The 22,751-nt window shown below is 36.5% G+C and overlaps 1 protein-coding gene across 3 annotated transcripts in view; it reads right to left on the reverse strand.

The window, feature by feature from the left end:
* Positions 1-5,160: 5,160 nt before the first annotated feature.
* ARFGAP3 (ARF GTPase activating protein 3) overlaps positions 5,161-22,751 on the reverse strand; it is a 33,410-nt gene continuing 15,819 nt past the window's right edge. For 2 of the 3 annotated variants that reach the window (XM_026677627.2, XM_026677626.2), the window contains 9 exons: positions 19,398-19,444; positions 18,056-18,186; positions 14,099-14,224; positions 12,461-12,583; positions 10,763-10,897; positions 8,873-8,996; positions 8,198-8,288; positions 6,952-7,073; positions 5,161-6,469 (listed from right to left, as the gene is read on the reverse strand). In XM_026677627.2, coding sequence (XP_026533412.1) covers positions 6,452-6,469; positions 6,952-7,073; positions 8,198-8,288; positions 8,873-8,996; positions 10,763-10,897; positions 12,461-12,583; positions 14,099-14,224; positions 18,056-18,186; positions 19,398-19,444 — 917 coding nt within the window. In that variant the 3' untranslated portion in view covers positions 5,161-6,451. The remainder of the gene's footprint in view (positions 6,470-6,951; positions 7,074-8,197; positions 8,289-8,872; positions 8,997-10,762; positions 10,898-12,460; positions 12,584-14,098; positions 14,225-18,055; positions 18,187-19,397; positions 19,445-22,751) is intronic. The other variant, XM_087969454.1, reaches the window with a different exon arrangement.

A 22,751-nucleotide genomic window follows, 5' to 3' on the forward strand; every position in this document is an offset into this window, starting at 1 on the left:
GGGGCGGAGTCACGCGCTGGCCTTTCCGCGCCGGCGCCGCGGGCGGAGTCGCGGCCGAGCCTTGCAGGTTCGGCTTGAAGCGGCTCCCCTGGGTTTTTTTTTTTTTTTTGTGGGCGAGCGCGCGGATTCCTCGGTGCGGCCTCCTCCTCTTTGTGGAGAGGAAGAGGCTGCTGTTGGATGTTTAGCCCTCCCCCCCCCTCTGTTTTTTTCTCATTGGAGACCACGACCTTATTCTACGGGGTCTGTATACTACTGTCGTAGTAGGGTAGTTGTTGCGACAGGTGGCGGCACTTACCTGACCTTGGCTTGTCTAGGAAACAAAAACTAAACGCGGGGGCTAAGAGTAAAAATCGCAGGGAGTCAAACAATATTCTGGAAGAAAAGAACAAGTAACTTCACTAACGTTGCTTTAAAAAAAAACACCTGCATGGGTTCACCATGAGTAGGGTTGAGGATGTATGTTAATCAATCAGAATAAAGTTGGAAGGGACCTTGGAGGTCTTCTAGCCCAACCCCCTGCTCAACCCTACCATTTCGCACCAACGTGCCTACCGTCCCTGTCCTATTGTTTCTCTTATTCTTTTATTTTTCTTATATGTACCCATTTCATGTATTCACAACTATGTATACATTTATACTTATTATCTTGTAAACAATTGGCAAATCAAATAAATAAATAAATAAAGTGGCTGTCCAGTCTCTTCTTTAAAACCTCCAGTGATTTAAGCACCCACAAATTCTGAGGGCAAGCATAATGTCCTTTTACAGGTAGTCCTCGACTTGCAACAGTTCATGTAGTGACCTGAATTACAACGGCACTGAAAAAAAGGAACTTATGACCGTTTTTCACACTCATGACTGCGTGCAGCGTCCCCATAGTCATGTGGTGCTTGACAATTAAGCAATAAAAACATCAGGGCAACCGGTCTGTCCTCAGATCTGGCCCCTGGGCGTGCCAACCGCCTTCACAGTATTGCATTGTATAACAAGCATACTGCAGTTCCAACTTCAATCGAAATGGCAGACGGTAGCAGCTCTCAGACCTCATCCTTGAAGGTCAAAGCCAAAACTATTTTTATTGCAATAAAGACAGTGTCCTGGTCATGTGATCTCCTTTTGTGACCTGGCAAGCAAAGTCAATGTGGAAACCAGTATTACTAATTTAAGAACTGCAGTGATTCACTTAACAAATGTGTTGGGAAAATAGGACAAAACTCACTTAATACATTTCTCACTTAACATAAATTTGAGGGTCAATTGTCATATGTTGAAGACTACCTGTACTTCTCTGTACAGCAGGCATAGCCTTAAATATTACCTAGCTTTTTGATTACTGTATATTTTTTTATTAGACTGACAACAGTCATTGACGCTTCCATGTATTATCTTATCAATTGTTTCTTTTTCCCCTCAAGAGACTCAACTGCCCTAGATTATTTCCTGATTCCAGGCATCAGCTTTAATTGAGCCCTTCAAATCTATAATGACTTATCACACATTCCCAGAGAGAAATGGAAAAACCTGAAAAACTAGCTTCTTCAGTTGAAGCTTCTTGGATGAGAAGTGAAACGTCTTCAAAGAAAAAAACATAAATTCCAGTTGCCTCTTGAAAAAGCACCTTTAGGACAACTCCATGACCTGGATGACTGAGAATCTCCATAGGTAATGCAAAAAAAGATAATTTGGACCAAATGCCCTTGAAATCAGGAGATTTGATTAAATTGCTTTAAAATAATGCACATTTAGTTGAAAGTCTGTTTATCTCATGAGACCTAGTAGTCCTGCGTTAGGTCATTCCTACAAGAACCACTCTAAAGGAATATTTTATATTAATGGAGATGGTCCAGGAGAATGTGATGGTTGATTGCATCAAGACATTTAAAATGTCAAGGAGGATCAATTGTGTCACATTTATTCTGCCTCCCTTTACTGAAGTTATTTACCAGTATGACTGATTTTGTCTCCCTACAGGAGACAAAAGCAATTTCATTAATCTGACTTTGCTAATTTGTGACAGATTTTAAATCTCTTTGAGCCAATAATAGTTTTGTGGTGTTCATGTCTAAAAGGATTATATTCAGTCACTGAATGTTAATGGTTAATATGACTAATTTACAAGGTATAAAAATGCTGTTTGATAATTAACAAAGAGCCCAGGTGTTTTTTGATTCCTTTCATATTTTGATCCTCTTCTATTCTTTCCACTGTGATAATTCCATATCAGTTCACAAAGATTTCCTCAAATTGAATATATTCCAGAGGATCCTCCCAACAAAGTGATTTTAAATATTCTGGCAATTTGAACTAGAGTATCGACTACAGCAGGGGTGGGCAAACTTTTTGACTCGGGGGCCTCATTGACTTTTAAAATTTGACAGATGGGCCGGGTCAGCACAAGATACGATACATATAAAAAACTGCAAAATTTCCGCAAAATCAAGTCACTGCACCTAATGCGCCACCTGGTGTCAAAATGCCTGTCATTACAAGTCAAAATCAAATGAATGCAATCATTCAATCATTCACATCAAACCTTAATTCTGTACCAATCTTCGGCGGGCCGGATTAAAAAGACCAACGGGCCGGATGTGGCCCGCGGGCCGTAGTTTGCCCACCCCTGGGCTACAGCCTCACTGTAACCTGTATAAACAGTTGTTCACAAGTAGTATTCATGAGAATGTATCATGCTTACACCAATCTTCCTGAATTTGGTGTCCTCCATATATTTTGGAATTATAACCCCCAAATTCATAACTAAACAGACAAGTCCAGGTGTGGATCTTCTGCAGCTACATTTAGCTATTTCTGGGAAAAAGCAAAACACTCTTTGCAAGAAAAGCAGCAACACATCTACATCAGCAATATTCTACAAATAGAAATGAAGAGCTTTGTGAGAATCCATGAAATGCTTGATCTCTGTCACGTGAAAGGAAGTATATAGTTGCATTGCACCTGGAAAGCCGCTTAAATTTGCAAACTGATTTGAGATCACATTTTCCGCTTTTTAAAAATGAGGCATTACACCAAATTGCCAGCGCCTCAGTCCTCACTCATGTGATAGAAACCAGCAAGATAAATATTAAAGGTACTCAATGTTATCCACAATCAGTGGAATAGCTTGCCTCCAGAAGGTTTTACAGGTTTTCAAGAAGAGATGGTATAAATATTTGTCCAAAATAATATAAGGTCTTCTACTTGAGCAGGGGATTGGACTAAAGGACCTGCAAGGTCCCTTCCAATTCCGTTATTTTTTGTTTTAAGGATCTCTTCCTTTAATTGTGAGTGAGTGCACTGGTGTAAATACACCACCTCATTGGAAATTGTAGTTCAGAGTCCTGGATTCCTGTTTGCAATGAATAAGTCAATGATGAAGTATCAGTAAGTAGAATTGCAGCACTACTTGGATATATCAAATCCCCTCAGTGTGCATTTTTTGATGAACCACATCAAATTTATATTTCATAGACTTAGAAAACAAAACAAGTGGGTAGCAAAAAAATTAGAAGTGGTTTCTCTCAATCGACCTCACCCCAAAGATGCTTGATTACATTATGGTCTTATAAAATCAAGAATTTTTTTCCAGGCATATTAAGATCCATTCATGGTTTAGAATGGATCTATTTTGTTGCTGCTTTAGTATTATTTCATGTTTTATTTATTGCCATTATTATTACTGGTTGATTTTCATTTCACATATTGAACTACTCCCTATGATTACTTTTGGACAGCATTCTTTATTTACTTTCTACAATAGATCCAGAATTCATTATATGCCTTCATATTCCCCCTCCTTTTTTTGTCTTGACCAGAAATTTCAAAAGATTAAGATGATTCCAATAGCAAAAGAAAATAGGGTGTTCAATCAGAGGAATTTAAAAGGAATGGCATACCCAAACATACATGTATATTTTCATTTTAAGCATTTTAAGCATATTGCCCCAGATTCCAGAGCAAATCATAAGATACCCACAGATTTCTCTCCATCCACAGATTGTCCAAAGTCCTCATTCTTTGCATGGAGCTTTTTGTACATCCCTAACACAGAATATACAGTATATGAACAGCATTTTTAGTAAGCCTGTTGCAATTCAAGTAATTAAAAACTGATGATGATTAAACAGGACTTCATATGCATCAACTTTGACCTTGACATAATTATAATTTACTAAATCTACATTTTATTTAAATCTAAAATGAAAATGACAAATCATATAGTCTCTGAAGATTTATTCAATAAGGTCAGAGGGACATATCTGGAAGCTATAATTTTCAAACTATGTCAAATTATATCGCATGATGACTGTAGCAGCAAATTTTCCCTCATGGCAAATGAGTGCATGGGGCAAAAAGGGTGAAACATTATTACTTTCATAGAGAAGTTCAGTTCAATGTTAAAGAGGATGCAGATTGCCATAATTTCTATTTTTAACCATGTCCATGAGAACCATTAGCAGCTGGAAGGTATTACCTCATATTTCCAAATAATGAAAAAGAGTTGTTTCCATAACAGAGTGTTTACCTTTTTAAAGGTTGCATGAAAGAGTATAAAGTTGGTTTAGGAATATAAATTGAAATATATGATTTCTGGTAATCTTTAATGAACTTTTACTGATCAAAACTAAAACAATGAGGTTTGAAAAATTTGTTTATAGATAGGAGATGAGCTATGTAGGTAGAGACCATTTGTTATATTTTAAAAGAAAGTGGTAAGTTACTGAAATTGTTTATACTTGTGAAGAGGGAAATCATTTCTTTATACATTTCTTTTTCTTTGTTTTCTATTTTTCCTTTCTGTACTTTGTATTTTTTCTTTTTATTCTTTTAAATTTGTGTTAGCTTTTATCTTTCCAACTGTAATTTTTAATAAAACTACTATTTAAAAAAAGAGAGAGAGATGAGTTTAAGACTCTGGGGCATAAATGATTTGCCACTGCCTTTTTCTATTAAATTTTCTTATCTTCCAGTCTATTTTCTGGTGGTTTCCCATCCAAATATTAATCAGGTTTAATCTTGCAGCCATATTTGAAACAATATGAGTATGTTCTAAATAAGAAATATACAAAACAATCTTCTATATTTCTTCTACAGAATTGGCAAGTCAAATTCATGAAAATCTACATCATACTAAATTTAAGAATTGATTAAAATCCAAGACACAAGTTGTAAAATCAAATTTTATTCTGATTTTTATATTGAAATGCCTGCTGTTCAAAGAAAAAAATAAAATTTCTGACTTCATATTAAACATTTTAAATTCATTGTTTCAAATAACTGAGGTTCCTTGTTGTCTACAACACAGCCACAGCTGGCAAGGTTTTTTATGCACAGATGCAAGGCAAGAACTCTTCATTATTTAAACATTTTATCTGTCTATGTCAGGGGTGTCAAACCTGTGGCCTGTGGGCCAGATGCGTTATACACTGGCCACCCCCATTCCCGTTTTAGCGAAGGGGAAAGAAGTCACAATACCTCAGGTGACAAAGCGAGTTTGACACCCCTGGTCTATATGGTTAGATTCAGAGAGCATGTCTCCTTATTACTTTATATATACCTACAATTTATTCTTTATTTCAGGCACCATATTGATTGCAGATAAGCACTTATGGAATGAAATTAAATGTGATGAATAAATATGTCAAACTTATGCTATTTTAAATAAAGGAGACATATGTCTCATCCTCAGGAAACAAACTTAAATGGAAAACTAATGCAACAAAAACTGCTCCAATTTTCTATTGCACCTACCAGTACTAACTTTCAGTTATCTGTTATGTGCACATCTATTTACTATTTATTATCTACTGAACGCAATCTGACACAAAATTATACACTTTATTTTTTTGCTGAACAGACCCCCACCATTATCTCTCACATAAGAATTTTGCACATCTTATAGGCATTTCTTAAACTTTCTTATTATTATGTATTTGAATCTTTCAACAATTACATGGATCCTCACAGAGTGAAATGTCCTGGTGGGATTAATGCCTCCCCTCCCCCTAAAATAAGCGCTTTTCAAGGAATTAACTGCCACTCTCCTTCTTTTCAGAGAGACAATGAAAAGTTATTTATGAGCAGGTCAATCTCCTGCTCCTTTAAATAACCACTTATCCCTCAGATTTATAAAATTGAATTAATTCTTAGCCTAGTACTATTCTGGGAAAGTGAACAAGATCCCATATTGCTTCTTGCTCTGTTTTAGAAGCAGATTCAATGTAGCCAATTAACTTGTAGTACAATAAGGCAGCGGGGAGGGGGGGAACAAAAATAATAAATGAATATCATGAGGAGCCCCCCAAAAAAGGACTCCCATTAAAAATGTACAAGTGCCAGAAATTAGGATTACATATTTTACAGACTAAAGGGAACTTCATGTTAGTCTGCGATATAATTATTGGTAGACATAGAAACTTTTTTTTTAAATCTTCTAGTTATCCAATCACCATAATGCTTAAGAACCATAGCGGTCCTGGGGAAAGATAAAAAGAAATGAACAGGTTACATTTCTCACAAGCAAAATTGCCATATTTACATACACAGTTTTTTTCATTAACTATGCCACAGAGTGAGATCTATACTAATGTTATTTTGTATCTCTAAGTTTATAATAATTCAGAATTTACAAAAAAAAATTCTCAATCCTTGGAAAATTAAGGTACATTTATTTCTGAAAACACTGCAGGCATAACTATTAGTTAATTAGCTGGGTTGGTAGGCAACTTAATGATGCAACTTGAAAAAGAACTTTTTGTGTTCTTTTGTTCATTTATTTCACAAGAGACTGGCCTAACAAAAAGAGGCTTTCCCTTTTTTTAGCTACAAAACAATCCCTCTGTGGCTATGGATCTATTCTTCCACCCTTCATACCAGATGACAGGACTAATCAGTGAGGAAGATAGCATACGGGACCATTTCATTTTGGAAAGATTCCAAATTTGTAAGTTTATTAACCTGAATAGAAGTCATGACTCCGTTTGCCAGGACAGAAAGCTTTCCAGCCACAGACTTCACTCCTTGTTTAAACTGAGTCATATCAGGAGCAGCAGGCAAAACATTTGAAATACTGTAATTGCCTAAAGACAGAGATTAAAAAAAAGAAAGAAAGATGTTGGCATGTAGCTCCAAAAAAACAATTTGAAAGGAATAATTTCAACACAATAAAGTTGATTTGTATCAAAAAGATGGTTTGATATTTGAACGAATAGCCAGCTTCTACATATTTTTATTCAGTACTCCTTCCACAATAAAGTATTTCCTTTTAAACGACCAAAGACAACATTAAATCAGGGAAATAAAGCTTGTAATAACTCTCACCCAAGCTGAAAATGAAGAATGAAACGTGGGGAACATGAGAGAGCCTTCGCCTGCATCATTCCCAGGCTACAGGAGGGATTCCTTCAAAGCGTTCACTTTCTTTACCTTTAGGAAACCTATAAAGCTACACCTCTTTAGCTGGGATTTTAATGGTTAATGTTTTCATTATTTGTGTTTCAAATAATTTGTTACCGCTTTTCTTTTTTAAATCTTGCATATCTGTGCTTTAAATCGAAAGCCACCTTATTAAATGGAAAGACTAAGCGGAACGAGCCATGTAGTTTTCTTTGCAAAAAGGGTGAAGTGGTATGGCCTTGCTTTCTTCAAAGATAACACAATGTTTTGACTTCTCAGTGCAGCTTGAAAGGTAGTCCTTGTGTTATGCCCACTCAGTCAGCAACTGTTCAAAATTACGGTTGTGCTAAACAAGAAGGATTTAAGACCAGTCCTGTTCTGGCTATTGCAGTTTCCCTCCCACAGTCACATGACTGCGATCCAGGCGCTCGGGTGCTTGTGATTATGATGTAATGAGCCATGATCGTGTGATTGCAATTTACAACATTGCCTGCTGGCCTCCACAAGCAAAGTCAGTAGTCATTTGGTCTCATGTATAGGACACCACTAATTTAAACTCTTTTAAGAAAATGAAATAACTAGCTGTGGCAATGGTGGAATGAAAGGGCCAACTGCCCTGTCACTCTGCTTGTGTATAGGCACAAAAGTCTTCACAAAAGTATTAAGACTCTTAAACAAATTTATCCAGAAACGCACTGTACCTTTATTTATTTTCCAAATAAATACTTAGTACATTATAGTTAATAAGCATAGCAGGTTGCTTTATAAAACTGGCAATATCTGAAACTCAAGTTTTTTTCTTCCATACCTGATGGCTGTTTCTTTTGATCTTCAAACAAATCAGCTGAACTTATGGCAGCATTTCCGGAAAGCCTTTCTAACCGTACTCTAGCTTCATACTACAGAGAGTGAAGGAAATTTCAGTCATAAAGAATATGTCCATCTTTCCCATCTAGGCAGTGATTTTCAGAATGCCAAAGAAAGCATGCAGAGATGGCTAATCCCCAAAGTTCATAAAAAATTAGAAAAATATAGTCCCTTATAATAACCTACAAAATCAATCCATATATTGCAAAATTTAGATAACCTCAAAACAGATGTAAAATAGAATCCTACCCCTCTGAGTAGACCTTTTCTTGTACTATATCTAATGAAACAATACTTACATGGACTACATAGAAATATTTATAGCATTGATTTTTTTCCCTGAATAAATTAATCCTTCCAAATACAGTTTATATTCCTTATTCTGTCAAGTTGACACTTAAATCATTTTGTCCCTGGATCCTTTCTCTTGATTTTTCTTACTGATTTTCCCCTTGAAAAAATTAGATAGTAACTGAAGAAAACATAAAACATATAAATTTTTGTGCAATTCAATGGTATTCCACAACTTTTCTTATTCGCCCAGTTGTATTGTGATGAGATGACATTCTGAAACCATAACCAGTGAATAATTTCAAAATGTTTTGGCTGTACTTACTTCAGCATGGTCTTGCTTTCCAAAATACATATCTGATGAAATAGCTTTTGCATTGCCAAATTTCTTTTGTGCTTCATCTGTGCTTGCAGAGTTTTCATGCTCTAGTTTCCTACGAGACGATGACCTACAAAATGTTTTAACATGGTTACATCTCAGATCAACAAAGAAATTTGTATTTTACAAATGTCCTTAATACAGATAGACTTCAATTTATAATGGCTAATTTAGCAACTGTTTGAAGTTAGGACGGACTTCCTAAAAGGACTATGATCTGGTTCTGAAGTTCTAATGGCCACCCCCTGCAGTCATGTGACTGCATTTTGGGTGCTAAACAACTGGACCGAATTTATGGCTGTTTGCAATGTCCCATAATCACATGAATGTGATTTATATTTTGGCTGAAAACTGGGGTTTACTTCCTGTTTTTGGCCAAACTCCCCACAGCAAACAATGGGGTCACTTAATGAGCATGGCAAAAAAGTCTATAAAGTCAGGTGAGTCATATGGGTGATCTATTACAACCTCCATAACTTAGGACTTAATGGGCAGGCTCTATTATGGTTGTAAGTGAAGGACTACACGCATTGTGAATGCTACTGTGTATGACAGTTTTATAAAGACAACTACTTGTTATCTGAGTTTTTTATATTACTAATTATTATATTACTAATGATAATTTTGGCATACTGTGTAACAGTGTGGTATGCTGGGTGCTCTGTAGTGGATAAGAAGATGCTCCAGAGAGTTATAAACACAGCACAAAAAATCGGTTGCTCTCTTTCTTCTTTAGAAGAGATTGCGAAGACCAGACTCCTCTCTAGAGCACTAAAAATCTCCACAGACCGTTCTCATCCTGGACATTCATATTTCGAACTGTTACCATCAGGGAGTCACTATAGGTGTCTTAAAATGAGGACTAATAAACTGAGAAACAGTTTATTTTCCAAGGCAATAATTGTCTTGGATCAAACATTGCATTTGTGATTTAGTCCTATGAATATAGTGGCATTTTTAAACTAACTTACTATATGTTTTAGATAGGTTTTAGACTAGGTTATTATTATTAATTATTATTATTATCATCATCATCATCATCATCATCATCATCATCATCATCATCATCATCTCTGTAGTGTGATTGTGATGTGGTGTTTGGGGCACTGTGCTGGAGTAGCTTTCAACTTTAATTGTATTTGTAGAATGCAATGACAATAAAGGTATTCTATTCTATTCTATCATACACAACAATTACAATTGTAAAAATGCTATTTTCAGATTGTCCCCCTCACTATGGATTCATCTGGTCAGTCCTGAAGACTACTTGGAAAACTTTAAAAAAACCATAAAAATAGAAAACAATCCCAGAAAATATATTATTTTTAGAAGAATAAGCGTGCAGTATTTATCAGTTAAGGAATTTGGAGCTTTATATTCCTTCGATGTTCCTCCTTTCTTTCACAGCCACGTGTATGTATAATCTGGTAAATCTGGAAAGCAAGGCTTCTTCAATTCTGCTATAAAATCTACACTCTGGATTGTGCACGCATTCCACTGGCCACTTCCTTTCCAGAGCTTTCCTATTCCTAACTGCTTTGTCGAAGTATTTTCTCTTATACTCATGCAATTTGCTGAAGCAACCAGAAAACAAAATGTTTTTAGACTCTTGAATAAATCCTTCACCCCTCACTCCCATTTGCAGAGACGTTAATGTAACATTCGGATTTCAAACAAGTAGGTTTCTTTGTGATGTAAATTTTCATTCAAATACTGGAATTTAAATATTCAAGTTCACCCTTATTTTGCAAAGGTGATTTAATAGTGGCAGGTCAGCAAACAAAGTAATTCATGTTTATGTCATTATAAGTGTTGATATTTTGTAAAGACAGTTACCTCTCTGAATAGCTTGTAGGCTTGGAAGACAAAATCATATCAATGTCTCTGCTGCTTTCTTTCTTCCAGAATGAATCAGAATTGTCGTCCCATTTAGAAAAAGCACTACTTCTCAAGTCAGGTGAATCAAAATATCTGGAAATCGGAAAACATTTCATTGATATTTGAAGTCTAGGAGAGCGTGTTAACTATGGATCCATTCCTCTACAAGGGCAAGGAATGCTGTTTTACTAAAAAGCACTGCGCTCTTAATCAGCATCCAAAGGCCTGCTTGGACAATCTAGTTTTCTCCTATTTGTTTGCCCCAATTAGCTAATTATTTCTTGCCTGTACCTTAAATACTTGCCCAATGCCTGCATGTAGCTAATCCTCATTTCATATGTAATCTTACTGTAAGAAGTGGATATGTAACCTTACTGAGTCACTGGTTGAGAAACTGAATGAATGAATGAATGAATGAATGAATGAATGAACGAACGAATACTTTCTCTGTGCAACTATTTTCTGATCTTAAATTCCCTTAGATTCCCAAAGCAATCTAAGCAACCCCAGAAGGGAGAGAAGTTGAAAGGCTATAAAACTTGGCTAACAATAGCCGTCCTTTGTGGGTGATTTGCCATGGTGCACCCTCCTTGATGCTCTCCATATCCACTGCAGCAGGCAAAGAAGGGAAATCTCCTCTATAAGAATCTAAAATTATTCAATATGTTTTTTTAATTTCTTTTATTCTGACTTCTGCCATCCATTCTTCTTTGGTACTTGACTTGCAGCCACTTCAGCTGACAACCCTTTCCAATTTTTTTTATGTATGCTTAAAATTTAATGTAATTTATACTTTGCTCAAAGTTCAATAAAAATAAATAAACATAACAAAAAAACAAAACTTTCTTTTTCTGCACTTAGAACTCCATGGTGTTACTTGGCATAGATAGACAACCCATATACCATTCCTAGGACACTTTCTGCTACCTACAGCAATCACAAGTAGGCATATTCAAAATTTTATCCTTTCTGGAGGCATTTTTGGAGAAACTTTAAGAAACAAAGTGGACGCGTCTTGAATTTCTCCATGCTTTAAAACAAAATTTTTTAAAAAAACAACCTAATTTTCTTGCTTGGGCATATTTAAGTAGATATCTTAAACCTTGCAGAACTTAAAACATCCCTTTTGCCCTTGAGCATTCAGCCAGTGGTGTGGGGAAAAAATTGCCATCACTTACTCCAATGATATGAACACCCTCTCTCCTAAATTCTCCAATCCTACATAAGGGAAATCAAATCTACTCTAAGGAAGATGGAACCAGGACCATTTTAGTGATTTTATACCAAGCTGCCGAGTAACAGATCAGCAAAGTGTCAAATACACTAAGCATTTCCAGGACACCTAGGAAAAAGGACACACAACTTTGAGTCAAGCTTGAATCTTGGTGCTATTCTGGTATTTGTTTTTTCCTTTCTAAAAGTGTTCATCTTCCCAATCTAGGCTAAAATCCTGAAATTTCCTGGTAGTCTTCCACCCCAGCTCTTAAACAGGTTTAACCTTTTCAAAATTAGAGCTGAGGCAGTGTTAAGTCTATTGCTGTTACTTGCTAAAACTCTGTCATTAGGAAAGAAAATCTTTATCTACCTTGGATCATGGTCATGGTCATGGATACACATGTATGTTAATTATTATTTTCAAGATTTTTAAATGATTACCTTGAATTGGAGCAAGAAAAATACAAATCATCTTCATCGTTATAGTTTTTTCTTGATTTTGCACTTGTTGGTTTTTCTTGTTGTATGATCTGCATATCTGAACTTACCGAATGAGAAATACCACTGGAGGGAAAAATTGAAATTTAAAAGTTTGGGAGGAATGAGACCCAAGATCTAGATTCCTCAGTTAATCACTTTCTCTGCCCAATGGGCCTCCCAGGATTGCTTTGGAGAAAAAAAATCTTAAGTGAAAGGCAGGATATCAATAGCACTTAAGACTTCTATACCACTTCACAGTGCTTTACAGCCCTCTCTAAGAGATTTACAGAGTCAGCATATCGTCCCCAACAATCTGGGTCCTCATTTTACTGGCCCTGGAAAAATGGAAGGCTGAGACAACCTTGAGCCAGAGAAAACTGAACTGCCAAACTGCTGGCAGCTGGCCATCAGCAGAAGTAGCCTGCAGTGCTTCATTCTAACCACTGCACCCCCACAGCTCTTATATATCTATTAAGTTAAACTAAAGTAAAACATATTTGAACCCTTAAAGCATTTGGATAGCAGTTTCTGGATTCAAAACTTGTTATGCAGCAATTCTGAATATGCACAATAAAATATTTGAATGATTGCTATCAAGCTTCTTCTGATAGTCCTCGACTTTCAACAATTCATTTAGCAACTGTTTGAAATTACAACGGCACTGAAAAAAGTGACTTATGATTGTTCTTCACACTTACGACCATTGGAGCATCCCATGGTCACGTGATCAAAATTAAGATGCTTGGAAGCTGACTCACATTTATGACCGTTACAGTGTCCTGGGATCATGTGATCTCCTTTTGCAACCTTCTGACAAGCGAAGACGAGGAGAAATCCAGATTCTCTTAACAACCATTAATGGTTTAACAATTGCACTGATTCAATTAACAATTGTGGTAAGAAAGGTTGCAAAACAGGGCAAAATTCACTTAACAATGTCTCACTTAGCAACAAAAATTTTTAAGCTCAATGGTGGCCGTAAGTATTGAGAGATGTATTAAGAGATGTCCAATGAAAAGTCGGTGATCTGAATCAAATACAGGGGTGGGCTGCTGGGGGCTCACAACAGTTTGGGAGAGCCCCTAGCTAAGACTCTGCAGGGCTCGGAGAGCCTCCAATAATCTCAGAAAGACAAACAGCAAGGGAAAGCTCTTAATAGGCTTAATTGAACTTCTGGGCGTTCAGCCAAGAGCATTTCACACCTCATAAAAGTGTTGCAAGCTAAATAAACAATCCACTCAGCGCTTGCAAGAGAGAGCCATTGAGAAAATCACATAACATAGCTGCTAGCCTCCGAGGGGATTAATTCCCAAATAATAAGAATCACGTAACTCACCAGAAACTCCAAGACTCCAAGATCCCTCTCACAGTCACTGCTATTAAGCCTGATTTCACCCAGTCTTTTATTTAAGTATTAAATGCATGAAATAATAAACAACTTTTTGATATATATATTTTTGTAGGTAATTAGGGCAAAGCAGCGACATGGAGTTGGCTACACCCACCCAGTCACATGACCACCCAGCCATGCCCACCCAGTCAGTCATTAGGGCAGAGAGTCCCTTGCTAAAAAATTTGAAGCCCATCCCGAATACATACCTTCTACTATTACTGAATCCCATGCCAAGTCTGTCTATCTCTGTTTTCTTTTTACCAGGCACATTTCGTTTTTCATCCTTCATCTGAATTTCAAAATCTTTGTAGGCCAGTCGTAAAGATGATACCCTAAAAAGAAAATCCCACATATATCTGATATATCTTGAATGAATGCCAGAAAATTTCCCTCATAGTAATATAAATGAAGTAATTTTTTCAGCACATAAACCAGAAGTACATGACTTAACTGAGTAAAATTCTTTTTCCTATATTTCTAAAATCAAAGAGTTCCACCTTTATAGGAGGATTCAAATTTAATCAGACTTTGTAATGGACATTGCATATTATTTTGCTTCTAAAGGATTAGTGCTAAAGGAATAATAAAGTGCACAACAATGGAAAAACGTAATTGAAAAGTACCACAGGATCAATGTATGGTGAAAAGCAGAATTTGAGACAATTTAAAGCTGTAATAAGAAAAAAAGAGTTTCTGAACTCAAACTGCAGGAAACAGGACACATCTACAGTCCAAAAGTCAATTAGGAAAAATTGTGGCTATTTTGTAATACTGCACAACAAAAGCAGTTTTCCTTGAAGTGACGATCTATCTATCTATCATCTATCTATCTATCTATCTATCTATCTATCTATCTATCTATCTATCTATCTATCTATCTATCTATCATCATCTTTTATCAAATAAAAGAGAATATATGTAGAACTGTGGAATCCTCAGTGCTCTCTAAACTTGGTATTAACCCTGTTTATCTGGTTGCTGGTTGCTGAGAAGGATATATTCTGGTCTTTTTGTTTCCTTCTTGATTTTTATTGTCGCTTTTCAATGGTGTGTACATTTTATCTCAATAAACCTAAAAGAAAAACCATATTTTTTTTAATCTCTAAAAAGATAAAATCACATCTACACATTTACACATATATACAGATATGTATTTTTATCTATTTGTATCCTACTATATTTACAAACAATTCAAGGCAGCAAACATATCCAAGACACCTTCCTCTTCCTATTTTCCCCACAACAACCACCATATAAAGTAAGTTGGGCTGGGAAAGAGTGACTTCCACAAAGTCACCCTGCTGGCTTTCATGGTTAAGGCTGGACTTGAACTCACTTGTCTCCTGCTTTCTAGCTCAGTGCTTTAACCACGTGACTAAACTATCTCTTATATACAGATAAATGTTTGTGTGTATGTGTGTTGATAAAGAGGGGAGATGGGGTTGGGGGAGATAGGGATGGGGCTAGAGATGTAGATATCAGACAAACAGTAAAACAGTAAACAATCATTTAATCAAGAAACTACCAAGGAGAAAACCATACCTCCACCAACGTTGGCAGGGCAAGCTACTCTATATGAACTGGGAGCAAACCAGTGGTGGTATTCAGCAGGTTCTGACCGGTTCTAGAGAACCGGTAGCGGAAATTTTGAGTAGGTTGGAGAACCGGCAAATACTATCTCTGGCTGGCCCCACCCCCATCTATTCTCTGCCTCCCGAGTCCCAGCTAATCGGCTGGGTCTTCTTTTGTTGCCCTGCACAGGAGAACAGAGCTGGTAAGTATATTAGTGGGGTGGGGAGGGAATGGAGATTTTGCAGCATCCTTCCCCTGCCACTCCCACCAAGCCATGCCCCCAGAACCGGTAGTAAAAAAAATTTGAATCCCACCACTGGAGCAAATCCCATCCTCACTAGCACTGATGATGTTATCTAGTTAGATAATGAAGCATATGCAAGCAAACAACCAAGCTCAGAGAGCATCATTAGCCACAATGCTCTTTTCTCTTTGGCAATGCTGGGGAATAATGAAAATTGTATTTGGGGAAGACTGGCCCTACCAGATCATTTACAAATCCGACAGACCTACAAATATGGATATAGATATTAACCGCAAGCAATTTTATTCTCTTTATTCTCTTAGAAGAATAAAGTTTGTTTGGCTTTCCAACCTCCTGCAAAGTACACCGCAGGAGCTAGTGACAGGATACTGATGTGTTAATGATTAAAGTGTGTGATATTATAATAGGGAAAGATGGGCACAACTTGCCATCCCCATGCACTGTTAATGATTAAGTCCTACCTTTTCCAGAAGGATTGTGAAGAAAAAGCTGGAAACAAATTGTTTCAGATGTCAGTAATTAGAGTTTAACTGTGCCTGCACCTAACTATGATTAGTTAAAACAAGCTAACGTTTTATAAACTACATTTGCTTGCTTCTAATCATAGTTGAGAATAATGGTTTATCCTAATTTAGCTATGCTGCTAAACTTAATCTAAAATGGAGATGAACTTCTTTTTCTTAACTGTTCAGGTAGCAGGAATATTTATAGTGGACTTAAGGATCCTCTAGATTAATCCCTACTAATAAACACCCCATATTATTGCCCCTTTCAATAGGTAAAATATAATGCCAATTTAGAAGACATACTGGGTAAAAATATCCTGAATGTTTTAGTATTGGAGTATCTTCAATCTGAGAGCAGCTGCTGCAAATTATAAGTACGGAGAACTCTACACAAATCATAACAGTTGGATAGTGCAGTGTATGAACACACACATATTAGGAAAATAATATGAATCAATTATATATATTTGATTTTCATAACAAATTACTAGTTTAGCATATACTCCTGGTGTATTTAATGAATCCTTTGTAATGGTGTGGAATAGAAATGAAGATGTATAAAAGTGATCTATAGGAAAGTATCTTAGATTACCAGATACTTTATTAAACAGATATCAAAGAGATAACAGGTAAAGGGAAACGAATGAATTACTAATTAGACAAATGAACAGCTATCTGAAGAAATCCATTGACTATGAAGTTCTGTGATATTAATTCCTATCTTGAAAGCCATGCAAATATGATACAAAAGCTTTCAATAAATATTCTTTTGAGTTTTCATTTACAAGACAAAAATCACACTTACTGTTATTTCTGTCTGACAGCATTAACAAAATCAAAAATATCAGAACATAGTTCTTCAAAGAAAGATGCAATAATTTTTCTAACCTACTTTTAGAAGAATTTTTTTAGCAAATTGCAAAACAAGCATTTAATCAATGTCATAAAGAAGTGAAGTCATTAAGAGTAGCTTGGCATCCCATTTTGAAAGCTTAGTACATTTTTGTAAACATTGAACCTGGATAAACATTCCCATAATTGATCAAGAAAAGTGTGTGCAACTTGGAGGAATATTTGCAAATGGCAGCTGTTTATTTAAATACAATGTCTATTCTATCCATGAAAGTAACAGAAAGTATATATAGGAAGTAAACAATACACAATGTAAATGTTTGCTCCATTTTCTCCTTGCAATTTAAAATAATTAAAGTGTATTCATGTTTTTAATGAAATTTTATTATAATTCTGTTAAGTCTCAACTGATTATGAAGTGAATTCAGATTTATTCAGAAATTGACCCATACAGTACATTCATATATGATAAAAACAGCCTATTAAGTTCTAAGGTATTAGATCAATTTTTCAAAAATGACGACACACTATTATTTAATTCCAGACAGGAAAGGAGTCTCTGTGGATTTTATTCCACCCATTGCCGACTGCAGTTCATCTACATTTCGAGCCCATGACTCACTGCTGTCTGAAGGCATTTCTGCGGTCATGTGGCCAGTTAGATGTTGCGGAGCACTGTTTCCTCCCCACTGAAGTGGTATCTATTTATCTACTCACATTTGCATGCTTTTGAATTGCTAGGTGGGCAGGAGCTAAGCAAAGTCTTGAACCTGGGATGTCAGCTTTCCACCCTACAAGCCCAGCATCTTAACTGCTGAGCCATCACGCTGCCTTAGTTCCAGGGCCTATACCAAAGTAAATTAGGTATCATCCCTAAAATTTCTGGTATCAGAGGGTATTCAAACATTTTCCACTCAAATACCCATTTAAGAAAGAATCTAAACAGGCGCCAAGCAAACTCTACTTACAGTGGTTCTTCCTTCTCTGTTGCTTTGCCAGCTTCCTTCAGTTTATCTACTGCCTGTGCTTGTTTTTCTATCTCATTAAAACTCTTGCTGCTCATTTTCTGGGCCCCCAAACCACATTTCTTAGCTCCAACCTTTAATTTGGATGTGAAGGAAAAATGAAAAAAGTTATCACACTATAAGAATGCATGTTATTTCGTGTTTTCTTTTTTTAAGGACAAAATGGAAAGGAAACCGCTCTACTAAAGGCAAGGGAAACTATACCAGCAAGGCTTGGCTTCTGCATTCACGATGCTTTGCAGTTCCTAGGGCAGCCTTGCAACTCCTGAGTTGTGAGCTGTAATTTGTAGGTGATGTGCCACTATTATATTTTGATTGCTGGATGAGGCAAATCTACGGTTAGTAGTTACCACAGTATAAAAAAAAGGGTTCCAATTTTGCTTTGAAAGCAGTTAATGAAAAATTTGGATGTCAAATTTGGTAAAGCAACATTGTAAGATGAATATAAAAAATGCATTCTAATTGCACCTGCTTGTGTGGCTAGATATAAATCACATGAAATGCAGCTTACATCTAAAATATAGAAAAGCAGACTAGGCATGCATGGAATTAAGAAAATGCTTATCAAATTACTACTGCTTGCTCCCAAGTCAGTCCTATATAACATGGAAATAAGACTGGCAAATAACTCTCTAAATGGATGTCCCAAAGGTGCTTTTTCAAGAGGCAACTGGATGTTCTGCTTTTTCTTTGAAGACAGTTTGCTTCTCATCCAAGAAGCTTCTTCAGCTCTGACTGGATGGTGCTGGAAAGTCCAGTTGCCCCTTGAAAAAGCATCTTTGGGACTACCATGACCTGGACGACTGAGAATCTCCATAGACATCTAAATGGATGTATAACCCAGTCCAGTGGAATCTGCAGCAAGCCACAATGAGTTCAATGAGACCACAGGTGCATGGTGCCCTCCCTCATTATTTAAGTTAACATTGTTTCCTGTTACTTGACTGGTGTAAGTTGTTTTATATGCATTACACCACCATCAGAGTTTTCATAATTTGTCTCCATACTATTGTAGTGGAGGCCTATGGGCCAATTAAAGAGCAGTGGGTATGAATCTCATGAGGAATGTTCAATTCTCTCTCCCCCCCCTCACCTAGTTAATAATAGAATGTCACTTTTTAAGACGATGTTCTGCATACAGGCCTAGCTACTGAGGACTAATTTGATTAATTCAGAGCTACACAACTCTTCATATAGTAACTTCCACAACCAAATAAAAAAGTGCATGAATCTCTTGAGCAGCCCATTAAAAGAGAGTCTTGAAAATATCAGTCTAAACACTTACTCCCTTTTTTACTTGATTTGGTTTCTTCTTCATCACACAACTGATTTCTGTAAGAAAAATACACAATCTATGAATTATACACATTGTAACAGGATGAAATTAGCATTAACAGTGATATCTATAAAAAAACACCAGAATTGCCCATTTAACTTAAAGAATTAGGAAAAGCAATACAATATAATATGGAATTAGTTTTCAACATTTAAAAATATATAATCAGCCAGAGAAAGGGAATCCTAGGCAGCTGCTTATAAATCAATGCATTTCCAAAGTTCTATATTTTTCAAGAAAAGAATATAAAAAGGGAAATATGTTTCTCAAGAATGTCTACATAAGAGTTTTTTTAGGGGAAAGTAAGATGACATCTTAAGTTGAATAAAATAACTGCATATTTGTATACAAGTAAATCAATTAAGTCCCTCAACGGTTTTACCAACTGAGACATAAAATAAAAATGAATAGAATAACAGAGTTGGAAGCGACCTTGGAGATCTTCTAGTCTAACCCTCTGCTTAGGCAGGAAACCCTACACCAATTCAGACAAACGGTTATCCAATCTCTTCTTAAAAACTTCCAGTGTTGGAGCATTTACAACTTCTGGAGGCAGATTAATTGTTCTGTCAGGAAATTTCTCGGTTCTAGGTTGCTTCTCTCCTTGAATCAATTTCCACCCCAGTCCTTTTCATTAACCTAGACATAACCAATTCCAGCAACCATTCTTTTATGTTTTAGCGTCCAGTCCCCTAATCATCTTTGTTGCTCCTCTCTGCACTCTTTCTAGAGCCTCAACGTATTTTTACATCGTGGCGACCAAAACTGGATGTAGTATTCCAAGTGTGGTCTTACCAAGGCATTATAAAGTGATATTAACACTTCTTGATCTTGATTCTATCCCTCTGTTTATGCAGCCTAGAACTATGTTGGCTTTTTTGGCAGCTGTAGCACATTGCTGGCTCATATTTAAGTGATTGTCCATTAGGACTCCAAGATCCCTCTCACAGTTACTACTATCAAGCAAGGTACTACATATACTGTGCCTGTGCATTTGGTTTTCCTTGCCTAAATGTAGAATCTTACTTTTTTCTCCATTGAATTTCATTTTATTAGTGCCCAATGTTCAAGTCTGTCAAGATCCTTCTGTATCTTAAGCCTATCTTCTGGAGTATTGGCTATTCCTGCTAGCTTAGTGTCATCTGCAAATTTGATGAATTCCCCATCTCTTCCCTTGTCCAAATCATTGATGAAGATGTTGAAGAATAGTGGGCCTAAAATAGAGCCTAGGGGTACCCCACTGCATACCTCCCTCCATGTAGATGCGGTTCCATTGAGGACTACACGCTAAGTGCAGTTGGTCAACCAGTTACAAATCCATCTGGTGGTGATGCTGTCTAATCCACATTTTTCTATTTAATCAAATATTAGGTTATGGTCTATTTTATCAAACGCCTTAGTGAAGTGAACTGAAATGCAGTTTTTCAGAATTAGAAATCTAACGGTCCCAACAGTCTTTCCTCCAGTGTGGTAAATCTCACCAACAACTTATCATCATAAAGCCAAGATGGATTAATACCATGTACCTCGGAGGTGAGCATTGTCATAATGATGCTTCAACAGATGACAGTGCCTGGCCAGTCCTTCCTGATCTCAGAAGCCAAGTAGGAGTGGCCTCACACCAAGAAACTCCAAGAATATGGGTGAGATTTGGAAATTTTAGCCTTTATAAGTATTTCCTGTGCCACACAGCAATGAGGGCAGGGAAATTAACTTTTGTGTTAATGTCTATGGAACTATGCAGGCCAAAATAGATACCTCTTGTTTTTCAAAGGAAATTTGATTAACAATGGCAATAGGACTAAAGGGTACATGGTATATTATTAGGAGTTGAGGTGGCGCAGTGGTTAGAATGCAGTATTGCAGGCTACTTCAGCTGACTGCTGGCTGCCAACAGTTCAATTTTCACAGGCTCAGCCTTCCATCCTTCCAAGGTCATAAAATGAGGACCCAGATTGTTGGGGGCAATATGCCGTCTCTGTAAACCGCTTAGAGAGGGCTATAAAGCACTGTGAAGCGGTAAGTGCTTTACAAGTGCTATTGCTATTAATATTACAGCAAACAAGATACGTATTTATTACCACCAGATGTGCATATGTGGCTGACCATCATTTTACTGCACTTGGACAGAAAAAGTAGAAATGATAACATAACAGTTGGGGGATGTATGATTAAAAACAATGGATTGCTGAGCTAGTAGAATGCCACTATAGAATAACCAGTTAATTTCATATGAGACAATGGACGAAAAAGCTAAGAGAACCAAGGGAGTGAAAGCAGCTAACAAAAGTAAATGAAGTGAGAAGGAAAAGGAGATAATTAATACATAGAAAAAGATACAACCCATGTACAAACCCAGGTAATGATTCTGTAAATCATGAAATGTTGTACCTCTAAACAGGATCAGCTTAGTATAATACAGTTTTAACTGTTTATGAACAGTTCTCCAAATAAATGAAAGCCAGAACGTAACACTTTCCTCCATCTAATATGCAACTGTCAGGAAAACATCTGACAAAAGAGAACTACGGGAATCTCAATATGGGAACCTTGAATATTTTGAGGCAGCGGCCAAAAGCTTCAATGTAGCATACATTTATTGCCAAAATAAACTTAGAAGAAATTATGCCATTTCTCACCAAGTAAATCCACTTTTGCCACAAGATTTACCTATTAATGTTATCTACAACTGCTACTGCTGACCCGGTAAATGGATCCGATTAAGAATTAGTTGCTGTATGCCACTCTAAACTGCTAAAAGAAAAATAAAATAAAAAAGCACTGAACATGTAGTGCTTTGTTCTATGTAAACAGAGTGAGAAAAAATTATGGCATCACTTCTAGCTCCTAATAACTTCCTTCAGTGGGAGGAGAAAATTGAATCCCGACAGAATAGAATAGGATTCTTTCTTAAGGTCAAAGGCCAAGTAACATGAATGGCCTACAAGCAATAAACTGTTCAGAAAATGTAACAAATAGATATCAACACAATAAAATAAATAACAGAGCAGTCATCATCTATTGCCAGTTCTGTGTAGTCAGCTGCATGCAAACTAGTTTTGGATTTCCATATGAAAGCCACCTCAAAGATGTAACATGTTAAAATACGGGGCTACCAAATAACTCTCAATGCTCTTTAAGTTACATCAAAAAAAGTTTTTAAAAAAAGTAGGCTCAGAAGCAAGAGAAAATTGAAAAAGAAATTAGAAGCATGTAGGTATATTTGCTGGGACTGATAATACAAACTAAGGAAATTAATATAATGCTCTATTCCACAGAAGTATGTGGAAACTGAAGCAGCAA

This window comes from Notechis scutatus, chromosome 6, assembly GCF_049901735.1.
Source record: "Notechis scutatus isolate UNSWTSFEM ecotype Mainland chromosome 6, rNotScu1.2, whole genome shotgun sequence".
NCBI lineage: Eukaryota > Metazoa > Chordata > Lepidosauria > Squamata > Elapidae > Notechis > Notechis scutatus.